The 12,027-nt window shown below is 42.9% G+C and overlaps 1 protein-coding gene across 3 annotated transcripts in view; it reads right to left on the bottom strand.

Moving 5' to 3' along the window:
* Positions 1-12,027, bottom strand: part of RPA1 (replication protein A1) — a 224,725-nt gene that overhangs the window by 119,130 nt on the left and 93,568 nt on the right. For all 3 annotated transcript variants that reach the window (XM_029611180.1, XM_029611179.1, XM_029611181.1), the window contains one exon: positions 8,881-8,983. In XM_029611180.1, coding sequence (XP_029467040.1) covers positions 8,881-8,983 — 103 coding nt within the window. The remainder of the gene's footprint in view (positions 1-8,880; positions 8,984-12,027) is intronic.

Raw genomic sequence — 12,027 nt, 5'->3', positions numbered from 1 at the left:
CAATCTCATCCTTTTCTTTGACTGAGTGACTAGAGTTAATCAGGGGGAGAACATTAGATGCAGTGCACTTGGACAGTTCCATGTAGGTGACCTAAAGTGACTGATCGGGTTATAACAAAGGGTAGTAAGTAAATGGAGTTCACTACTAGGAAAGTAAACAATTTTTTTTACCTGTTAATTTTCGTTCCCATAGTCTCACAGATCAGTTCAGATGCATGGGTTTTTCTCCCCTACCAGAAGATGGAGACAATGCCACCTGCAGACCCTCAGTATTTCACTGTACCCAAACCGAGATACAACTGAACCATAAACATCCCCACTAACAAAACGAGCAGGGTCCCAAAAGGTGAACCTTTTGGTCTAAAGACTGAAAACCGTTCAACTCAACCAATTTTTCTTACTATATACAAAACAGATTAAAACCATCTTTTTCAGAGGGGGTGGTGCTCTGGACTAATCTGTGGGACTACAGGAACGAAAGTTAGTGGGAAAGAATCAATTTTCCTTTCCTGAGCGTCTCTCAGATCAGTCCAGACACATGGATGTACCCAAAACCCCCTAAACTAGGTGGGAATCTAAAAGACCCATGCACAGCACACTCTCTCCAACGCTCGCTGCTTCCGGACATCTGGCCAGTAGTGCCTCGTAAAAGTGTCACAAAAAGACCAGGTTGCCATTCAACAGATCTCCTGTGGAGAGGTACTGCACAGACTTGAGTAACAGTACTGGCAAAGCTTTTCTTCCCTGTCTCTATCTGCTGGTAGGGGAGAAAAACCCATATGTTTGGACAAATCTTGGGGATGCTCTGGAAAGGGATGCTACTAGTGAGTGCCACAGGGATCAATCCTTGGACTAGTTCTTTGCAATGTTTTTGTAAGTGATACTGCAGAAGGACTATCAGGAAAGGTTGCCTTTTTGCAGAAGATACCAAAATCTGCAACAGGGTACACAGCTAGGAAGGTGTAGAAAATATGAGGAGAAAGAGTGAAACTTGAGGAATGGTCTAGAGGTCTGTTAGTGAAGATTTATTGCTAAAAAAAACAAAACAAAACAAAAAAAAACACCAAGCATGCATTTAGTGGGAAAAGGAATTCTTCTATGCATAAGACAAAAGCAGATTCTTGGGAGCAATTACAGCTGATGATCTCAAGGTGGCCAAACAGGTGGATAAGGAGCTAGAAAAAAACAAAATATGATTGCATGCATAAAGAGGAACGGTCAGCAGAAAAAAAAAAAAAAAAGGAGGCGATACTGCCCCTATATAAGCACCTGGTGAGATCTCATTTGTAATATTGTGTACTTTTCTGGAAACTGCAACTAAGTGAATACAAACTGAACGGAGTTGGTCCAGAGGGCATCTACTAAAATGATCAGTGATCTTTATTGTAAAACATAAGAGGATAGACTTAAAAATCTAATCCTGAATAACTCAGAGGAAAAGTGAGGGAGGAGATATGATTGATACCTTGGCGGTATTAAAATATTTCTATGCAAAGAAAGTGGGTATCTTTCAAAGGAAAAGAACTTGAACAAGGGGAAAAAAAATAAGGGTGAAAGGGGGTAGACTCAAAAGTAATCTAAGAAAATATTTCTTTACAGAGAGCAGTGGATGCATGGAATGGCCTCCCAGTGGAGGAAGTGGAGACATGGACAATATCTGAATTCAAGAAAGTATGGGACACGCACAAGGGATCTCCGAGGGAGTGGTAGGGATTGTAGAGATCAGTTATGTAGATGGGTAGACTTGACTGAAACGATGGCAAAGACCACATCAAAAACAAGTAGTGAAGGAAAGAAAAACTGCAAAGCAAAAACTCTTCAGCAGGATTCTATTCAATCAATGCTTGTGAGCATCACAAACATCAGCATTTATTATAATTTTCTCATCATTGCATTAATACTTCAAGAGGAAGAGACCTCAGAAAGCATTGGTACTCTCAAGGTATTGATTAATACTGCAGGGCACATGCAGACTCACATAACTCAAAACTTGCATCTAACTACATTTTATTCTGAAATCAGGGTTTTTTGTTTTAATAAAAATTGGACTTGGCTTGTAACAATAGGTCCTTTCTTATTGTTTGCTTCACAGAGAACACTCAGGCAGAACAGACTATGACCAGCATTTTGCAAAAGCTGCTTCAGGGTACAACTAGCACTGAAAAGTACTCACACAATATCACTCTCCCCTTCTCTGCACTGCCTTTATAATACTTCTGATGAGAAAGGTGGAGAAGAGTGATATCGTGAGATGGTATTTTTCAGTGTTAGTTTTCCCTGAACTGTTTTTGATAAACACAGTCATTGTCTGTTCTAGCTGGGTGTCTTCTGTGAACCAAGCAGTAAGAAGAAAGGACCTCTTGTTGCATGTTAAGTCCAATTTTTATTAAAACAAAAACAAACAAAAAACTCGACCATACAGCCTTTGTTTCTATGAAGCTCTGTTCAGATCTAGACAACACTATCAAACACTCAAAAATCTCAGCAGGAGCCTGTCTACACCTCCCTCTCTCCCACTGTCAAGCCATCTCTGGGGACCAGCCTGCATGCACGCATTTTCAAGACGTCTCCAGAGACCAAATCAAAGACCCTCTCAGACCTAAACCCATCATCCAGCTCGCTCAATCCTTACCCTGCTAAACTGTCAAAGCTACTGAACTCAGCCTCTCCAGCTGGATCACCCAACTAGTAAACTTTGTTAAACAGATGGTATCATGCCAGCCTTCATAAAGAGAGCCACTGTTCACCCTCTCCTCAAGATACTGTCTCGACCCCAAAATTCTTGACAACTATAAGCTCATTTCAAACACTCCACTACTAGCCAAGGTCATGAAAAAGGCAGTCTATCAACTCCATGGTGTGACCTCATCTTGAGTATTGTATAAAGTTCTGGTCACCACATCTTAAAAATGGTACAGCAGAATAAGAAAAGGTAGAGAAGGGTGACCAATATGATAAAAGGGATGGAACGATTCCCTGATGAGGAAAGGCTAAAGAGTTTAGGACTCTTCAGCTTGGAGAAGAGACTGCTGAGGTGAGGTATGATAGGAGGTCAATAACAAGTAGCGTGGAATGAGTAAACGTGAATCTGTTTATTCTTTCAAAAGAGTAGAAATACTAGGGGACACAATGAAGTTACTAAGTTGACATTTAAAACAGAAAATATTTTTTTTACCCAATGCATAAACAAACGAATTTGTTTCCAGAGGACGTGGTAAAAGCTGTTAGTATAGATGCGTTTAAAAAAAGGTTTGGGCAAGTTCTTAGAAGAAAAGTCCATAACCATAAAGGTGGACTTGGGGAAATCCACTGCTTATCCCTGGGTTAAGCAGCATGAAATCTACCCATTGGGATCCTGCCAGATACTTGTGCCCTGGATTGGCTACTGCTGGAAACAGGTTACTAGGTTTTGATGGACCTTTGGTTTGACTCAGTCTGGCAAGTCTTAAGTTTTATTCCAGACCTACTGAAAGAACAGTGTTCTCTACACAGCTTCCAATCAGGCTTCATGAATGGATACAGCACAGACGACAGTACTCCTGGCACTAGTCCGGTCCTACCTCAGAGCCCGTAATACAAAAAAATGCCCTCTATCCCAATCTTACTTGATTTCTCAACCACTTTTGACACCGTTGATTATAACATTGTGATGAATAGACTATTCAACATTGGCATGAGGGACAAGTCTCTAAATTGGCTCTGATCCTAACAGGACAGATGTTCATGTGGCATCCTACCAAGATCCACCCTCTCCTCATCTCTTTTCAACTACCCTAGAACCGTAATCGAGGAAAGACAGTCCAAACGTCAATACTTTGTCTATGCATATGACATCCAGGACTTCCTATCTCTGGACCCTCATAAGGACACTGCTATACAAGTGAGCCACAGACTTAAAACAGGTCCCCTGTCAGAAGACCCCAAGAACTACAAGTCTCCAGCAAGCCTCTGAATAGCACAAAAGGCCTAATGAGGAAATCTAAAAACTCCAAGGGAGTATTGCCTGAAGAAAAAAGGAGCTTCAGAGATCTCAACCCCAATTGGGGATAAACACAGGGCTCAAAAAAAAAAAAAAAAAAAAAAAAAAAAGGGCTGGGGAACTCCATGGTGGCCACATATTCTGAGGAAATTGGAGCTAAAATGGCAGCCATTCTCGTTGAAAACACCAGCTCCAAAGAGCCCAGCGCCCTGCTCCCTGAGCAAGAAGATGACAATTTCTGTGGTGGCCAATCCTGCTGATATAGAAGCAGAAGCCTTAGAATTTTCTCTAGGCACTCCTTCAGATTTGAGGCAAGTTCCACATAAAACCCCCAAAGTGTACATCACTGTGAGCGATTTTAATTGGGAAGAACAATTCAGAAATGTTTTTAAATAAAAGTGGAACTAGTACGCTTGTAGCTGCAAGCCAAGTACCAGTGGCCTTTCTCCATCAGGACATGACCGGTCAAATTAGAATAGTGCTGAAGGAGCTCACCCCCAAAACAGAGGAACCTACTCCCAAATACTGGCAACACTGCTCACACAAACTATTCTGGAATTGCTCTCCTATACTTTTTTTAAATGAATCTTTCAAAAGCTGAGAAGCCAAAAGGAGGAGAGAAGAGGAGGTGGAGGGAAGGCAGACAGAGGATCCTCTTAACCTTTTTGTATCTGTAAACTCAAACCCCTCAGGCTCAACCAAACCCGCTCTGGGGTTGGGAACCATCTGACCGGGCATGCTACCTTGGTTTTAGAAAATGAGGCGCCCACCCTAGGACATCAAAGAATACCCTGCCTTACTCTTAACCTCAAGGGCTAGACATACCTAGACAGAAAACATCCTGCTGCACCACTGGTACATCCCACCATTTGCTGGAGGTACGGAATACTAGGGAATCTTAGGGATTGCACTACCTTAGTTGTGATGTCACAGAGAAAGCTGTGCTCTCTACCTCTATCTGCTGGTAAAGAGGAACAATGCACTAGTCTGGACTAGCAGGAGGAATACAGACTTGAGCTTCTGCCAACAAATTTAAACCCCAGCAACACAGAGGTACTAACCCTTTGGACACCTCCTCTGCCCCACTTGGTAACTAAAATTATTGCTTAATAACACCTCTTTTTGCAATAAAATCTAAACAGACTGGGCAACCTCCAGGACTCACATCTACACCTAGAATCACAAGTTTCCAGTCTCCAAGAACATCTTCTACCATGTCCAAATGAAAGAAATAAAACCATATTTGGAGAAAGACAACCTATCCAAGCTGGACTACTGTAATGTCCTGTTTGTGGGTCTCCCACACAAGTTCCTATAATGCCTATAGCTAGTTGAGAATGCTGCTGTTTGGCTGCAGCTATAGAAACTACATCACCCCAGTTCTCAGGGACATACTGGCTTCCAAACCTTATCAGGCTCAGTTCAAAGGCCTCTACACAGCCTTCAGATCTCTGAAAGAATAAAGGCCCATTTATCTGAGAAACTGCTTATATCCCTACGGTCTTGTTTGATATGTACTCCACTGTATGATATGCACATTATCTCTTCATGGGATATGCACTCTATTGTACGTTATATACTGCATTGTCTCTATAATTTTAACTCGAGCCTCCCTACTTCTTTCGTTACCCTATAGTGCAGCGCTTCTCAACCGGTGTGTCGCGACTCCTGGTGTCCCACAGCCCCAGTTATATTTCCCTTTACCTTTTTCCTGCCCCCACGGGCCAATGGGAAACCTCCTCCCTTTTTCCTGCCCCCCCGCAGGCCAACTGGAAGCCTCCTCCCTTCTTCCTGCCCCCACGGGCCAATCAGAAGCCTCCTCCCTTCTTCCTGCCAGTGGGACGAGGAAGCCTCTGATTGGCCGGTGGGGCTGGGAGGAGTGACAGTGTCCAGGCCTGTGGCGGCGAAGAAGCCCGGACCCTGTGGCTGCCATGGGCTGGAAGTGCTAAAATTAAACGCTGCAGCAAGCCAGAAAGAAAAAAGGCCAGCCGCGCCAGGAACCGCGATAGAGTAGGGATTCCCCAAAGCAACAGTGAGTCGCAAGCATGAAGAGGCCGGTTGCTCCGGGGATTCTCCCCCCGATGCAACAGTGAGCGCGGCAGAACAGAGTTCTGCCGCGCTCACTGTTGCATCGGGGGGAGAATTGCCTCCAATTGCCCCATCTGTAATCAGCCATGCTGATTACAGATGGGGCAATTGGAGCTCCCAGCGGCCGAAAAGCAGGCAGATGGGGAGCTGCGGGAGCCTATGGATATCCCGACAGCCAAAAGAAAGGCTTGAGTGCTGTGGCATATTTTTTATAAATAAATGTTTGCTGCTTCAGTGCGGCTGAGAAGGCAGCGGAAGCACTGGGAAATCTGCCACTGCAAAATTAAAGGAGAACACAGCATTGGGGCTCTAAGCAAAGGGCTAGATTTTAAAAGCCCTGCGCGCGTAAATCCGGGAGGATTTACGCGCACAGGGCACTCGCGCGCCGGTGGGCCTATTTTGCATAGGCCGCCGGCGCGCGCAAAGCCCCGGGACGCGCATAAGTCCGGGGGCTTCATAAAAGGGGCAGGAGAGGGCATGTCCAGGGGCGTGGTGACTGTTCAGGGGCGGGCCGGGAGGGCGGTTCCAAGTCCCCCGGCACTGCGAGGCGGCGCACGCAAGTTACGCCTGCTTGAAGCAGGCGTAACTTGCCCAAAGGTAGGGGGGGGATTTAGGTAGGGCCAGGAGGTGAGGGGACGCGGAAGGAAAGTTCCCTCCGAGGCCGCTCCGATTTCGGAGCGGCCTCAGAGGGAACGGAGGCAGCCTGTGCGCGGCTCGGCGGGCACAGGCTGCCGATTTTGCAGAGCCTTGCGCGTGCCGACCCCGGATTTTATAAGACTCTCAGGATCAGCAGACAGACATCGCATAATACCCAATAATTAAAATGGCAGACAATCAAGAAAAATAAACTTTAAAAGCCACCTTTACTTACCCTCTCCAGCAACTCTCCTACTTCTTTCCCTTCCAGGCCAATAGCACTCACCAGAAGCAGCAGTGGCTGATGAAGCTCTGTCCTCACGGTCCTCTTCTTTAGGGCCCAGAAGTTAAACCCCCCCCCCCCACACACACCCAATTAAACCCTACGACCAGTCTCTCTCTCTCTCACACACACACCCCCAGTCACCTCCCTGCCCAGTCTCTGTCTCTCACACACACACTTTCAGGTAGATCTTTAAAAGGTACACACGGCTACAAAACAGCTGAACAGAACAATATCCAATTAAACAATTTTAAAGATCTACCTGAAAGTGTGTGTGAGACACAGAGACTGGGCAGGGAGGTGGTCTGGGTTATGTATGAGAGACAGAGACTGGGCAGGGAGGTAGTCTGGGTTATGTATGAGAGAGACTGGGCGGGGAGGTGACTGGGGTGTGTGTGTGTGTGTGAGAGAGAGAGACTGGTCGTAGGGTTTAATTGGGGGTGTGTGGGGGGGGGGGGTTGACTTCTGGGCCCTAAAGAAGAGGACCGTGAGGACAGAGCTTCATCAGCCACTGCTGCTTCTGGTGAGTGCTATTGGCCTGGAAGGGAAAGAAGTAGGAGAGTTGCTGGAGAGGGTAAGTAAAGGTGGCTTTTAAAGTTTATTTTTCTTGATTGTCTGCCATTTTAATTATTGGGTATTATGCGATGTCTGCTGTTTTGAAATATTTTGTATTTGGACATGTTTTTAATAATTTTTTATGAGTTTTTAATTGTTGGATATTGTTCTGTTCAGCAGCTGTTTTGTAACATTTTTAGTATAGCTTTACAATTATTTCTGTGTGGGGCTCTATAGCAGCTTGGCTTATTCTGTTTTCCCAATAGGAAATGTTAGTGTTAGGTATTTCTTAGATAGCGTTGTTACTGTTTGAGTTTGTTCCATAATACAGGTGTAACTCTGTGCAGGTTAGTTTGTGTGCATTATTGCAAATCCTGAGAGTCTGTTAGGCGCTATATTTCTCTTTCCATTTCTCCAGGTTTGCACTACATACAGCGTGGCTTTTTTTTGTTTTCCTTTCCAGTCTGTCTCCATATTTATAATTTGTGGTCTTTCTGTACTTGGTGAAGGTAGGTTCTGTGTGTGTGACCGAGATGAGGTATTTTACTAGCATGTAGGCATTTGTATCAATCTTATTTGTTGTGTTTTCTCAATAGGATATGCATTACTGGTAAATTATTGCCTTTTCATAAGGAGGGCTATTGTGCCTGGTAGTAAAGGGAGTTTGTTTTGCTTTTACTGAGATGTCATCAGAACCAGAATATCTTTTTTTTTTGCATGGTGAGTTCTATGGGTAATGCTCTAGTTCTGCTCTGCATCCATTTTTAGGGGTCAAGGGGGTTCCCGTGGATGCAGATTGTATGTTTACATATAGCCCTGTGACGGTCATATGTTCAGTGTGTCACACATGTGAGAACCATCTGTCAGGTCTGTCCCGGCCGAAAAAAGGTTGAGAACCACTGCTCTAGTGAAAGGAGGAGAGGGGCTTGAGTTATAAAATTTTGGAGACAATACAGTATATAACATACGATATTCTATGCTAAATATTCTATAACCTTAGGTTCTACTTGGATCTAATCAACTTTGTAATCATGGACTTCACTCCGAATATTCCAAGTAGGGGAGCAAGTAATCAATTATAAATAAATCAATCATTCATAAATTTAAAAAAAACAAAAAACCAACCACCAGACACAGTGCAATGACTGGGATGCCTAGTCCAGGGACTGTGAATGCTACCTGCGCAGCAAACCAGGCCCTGGCTGGCTGACCCAGGAATCAAACTTAAGTGCTCCACATGACAATGCACAGCACTGAGGTACCAGGCTAGCACTGTTTTCCATAAATTTATCTAACCATGACAAAGCTGTGAGCAGGAAAAAAAAGCCACCAAACTTACACTCTCATCCACCAATTCAATGGAAAAAAGCTTCCCTTCTCCTCTTGAGTTGCTCCAGGTTCGAATCTGACTTTTATTGGTAACACGAGCTCGGATGGTCCATCTGCAATGAAAGCAATTGAAAAAACTGTTTGGGCAGGCTTTGGACTCCCTATGCACAAACGTCTTAAAAATAAACCAAGTGAGACTGCTTAGCACTCCACGGACTTATTAATGATACTAACCAAGAGACAGAGGGGAAAGTGTGCTTTTTCTGCTGAAGACACATCTGCTGACAATTCCATTCATATATTATAGCTGGACAGGGATATATATATTTTGGTTCCATGCATATGTTTGGACATGGACATGTGCGGGTCCCAGAAAATATGATTTATTTATTTTAGCTCTGAAGTGAGAAATCAAAATGAGATCATCTACGGGAGGTTCCAAAAATGCATCTAAAAGTGATCTACTTGTTTATATATAGGACCAGGACAAGGGGACACTCCATGAAACTAGCAACCAGCAGATTTAAAAGAAATTGTAGGAAGTAGTTTTTCCACTTTGTGTACAATCAAGCTATGGAACCTGTTGCTGTAAGACATGGAGAAGACAACTAACAGTGGGGAGTCAAGAGGACTGGAGAATTTCCTGAAGGAAAAGTCCTTAACCAGTTATTATTCAGGCAGGCTTGGGAAAGCCAGCGCTTAACCCTGGGGGAGAGATAAATAGATCAATTATTGGGGATCCAATGGGTACTTGTGACCCAGACTGGCCACTGTCAGACAGGATGCTGGGCTTGACTGTTCTTGGTCTGATCTAGCAGAGCAGATCTTATATTCTAAGGACAGTGACAGGACTAATAATTTTATTCTTAGCAGTGTGGAATAAGGGATGTTACTTGGACCAGCCAACATGGCCTAATTGCAGTACTAACGAGGCATGCTTAGAATGCATGGTCTGAATTAGACCACTTCCTGCTTCAGTTTTGAAATGTCCCTTCTATACAGAAAGACAAATTAAAAGGCAAAGAGTCAAAGGAATTTCATAATATAAACACAAGTATCACGCCTATGTTTTTTCTTAAGCTACTCAATAGCAGGATGGAACATAAGTGTGATACTGGGTCAGAATAAACATCCACTGAGCCCAGCATCCTGTCACACAGTGGCCAATCCAGGTCACAAGTACCTGCATACCAAAGAGCAGATCCATTTCTTGTTACTCATTCCCAGGAATAAGCAGTAGCTTTCCGCAAGGCCACTTGTTTCTGGACTTTTCCTCCAGGAACTTGTCTGAATCCCTTTTATAATCAGCTATGCTACAGGTCACGTGATGCAGTGAGCTGCAATAGTCACATGGCTTCACAGCTCCAGGTGCCACCCCTTGTATTTTTATGACTTTTAGCTCTTATATAGTCACCTAAATTCCCCGAAACATCCTTACGTTTTCCAGAGTACAGTGTGCCTTTTGCAAAATTGAAATGCTGCGGTGATGTCTACAAAATCACTGACACTCAGACAAGCAGCAGCCCTGACTCCCAGAAAACAAAATGGCAGACGGGAAGTCTGAGGAGTTACCAACCAGCAGCAGATGAGATTCTAATCCAAAAGGTAACTGCCTCAGTAGGTTTGGCCCTCAAAACTGACCTTGATTGGAGAAGATTTTAACTGTGTTGTGGATCTGAGTCTATATAAAGCTCCCAATTCAATTCAAAGACCTATGGGGATGGATAAGGGCATGCCTTGGCTTATGGAATTACTGGATATTTGAAGACTTAAATCCTACCGATAGATGTTATAACCACCTCTCCAGAGACCATGGAACACAGTCTCGAACAGATTTCATTTTAGTATCTGGTTTATTTTCCAAGGTATGCCAAGCAAAAATTGAAGCCTTAGTTCTTTCAGACTGTGCTCTAGTTAAGTGTGTTCTGGAAACAGACCTTCTTACAAATGAAGATACTTTCTGGAGGATGCCTTTATGGTTAAATAATCAACAGGAATTTAAAGAATAAATTCCACTTCCATGTAAAGTACATTGAACATAATTCCATCATTCTGATGAGCCAATTCTTTACTGGAAAACATCCAAAGCTGTTCTCAGAAGAGAAATTTTTAGTTTTATTACAAAAAACGAAATTAACTAAAGATATTATAGACTCAGAGGCTAAACTAAACATGAAGGCAGATGTTTCCAAGAACTATTCAGACAACTAAAAAAATCCTTTATTGAAATTCAGCATTTATTAAATAATTTGTTACAGCAAAGGGCAGTCTTCTTTGCAAACCTTAAAACAGATTCTTTATGCATGGAAACAAGCCTGGGAAGCTACTGGAACAATTAGTTAAATCTCAAGCTGGCTCTAAATTCATCCCAGTTATTAAAGATGCCCAAGGCAATTCAGTTTTCTCTCCTAATTTTCAAAGATTTTACAGTTTTGTATTTTGGGCCAAGAAGATGCAGAAGTAAGAGACCGACGGAAAAGTTAAATTTATCACAACTCTCCCTCTCTCATTTACAAAGATTAAATGCACCTATTACAAAACAAGAAGTTCTCCAGGTTATTGGATAACTCCCCTATGTTAAAGTCTCCTAGACCAGATGAACTGAATTCTGATTCTCTTTGCAACTGCTGATTCTGTGGGGTCTTTATATGACAACTCAACAATTGTTCCCCATTTTGCAAGAAGCTATAAATTATTATTATACCAGGGTAGGATATGCCTGATCTGACCTCTTATCAATTTATTTCCCTTATCAATTTATTTCCAATTTATTTTTGCAAATATTAAAATATTTGCAAAAATTTCAGCAAGTAGATTAATATCTATCCTGCCATTTCTCATTTAAAAATCTCAAGTAGGATTTGTGTGGGGCAGACATTCGAGCGTTAATGTTGAGAACCTGGTAACAGCTTTGATCATACATGACAGAGGTGTTTAAAATCATGAGAGGACTAGAACAGGTAGATGTGAATCGGTTATTTACTCTTTCAGATAATAGAAAGACTAGGGGGCACTCCATGAAGTTAGCATGTGGCACATTTAAAACTAAATCGGATAAAATTCTTTTTTACTCAACGCACAATTAAACTCTGGAATTTGTTGCCAGAGGAGGTGGTTAGTGCAGTTAGTATAGCTGTGTTTAAAAAAGGATTGGATA

Source organism: Rhinatrema bivittatum, chromosome 8, assembly GCF_901001135.1.
Source record: "Rhinatrema bivittatum chromosome 8, aRhiBiv1.1, whole genome shotgun sequence".
Classification (NCBI taxonomy): domain Eukaryota; kingdom Metazoa; phylum Chordata; class Amphibia; order Gymnophiona; family Rhinatrematidae; genus Rhinatrema; species Rhinatrema bivittatum.
This window is presented reverse-complemented; position numbering and strand designations above follow the sequence as displayed.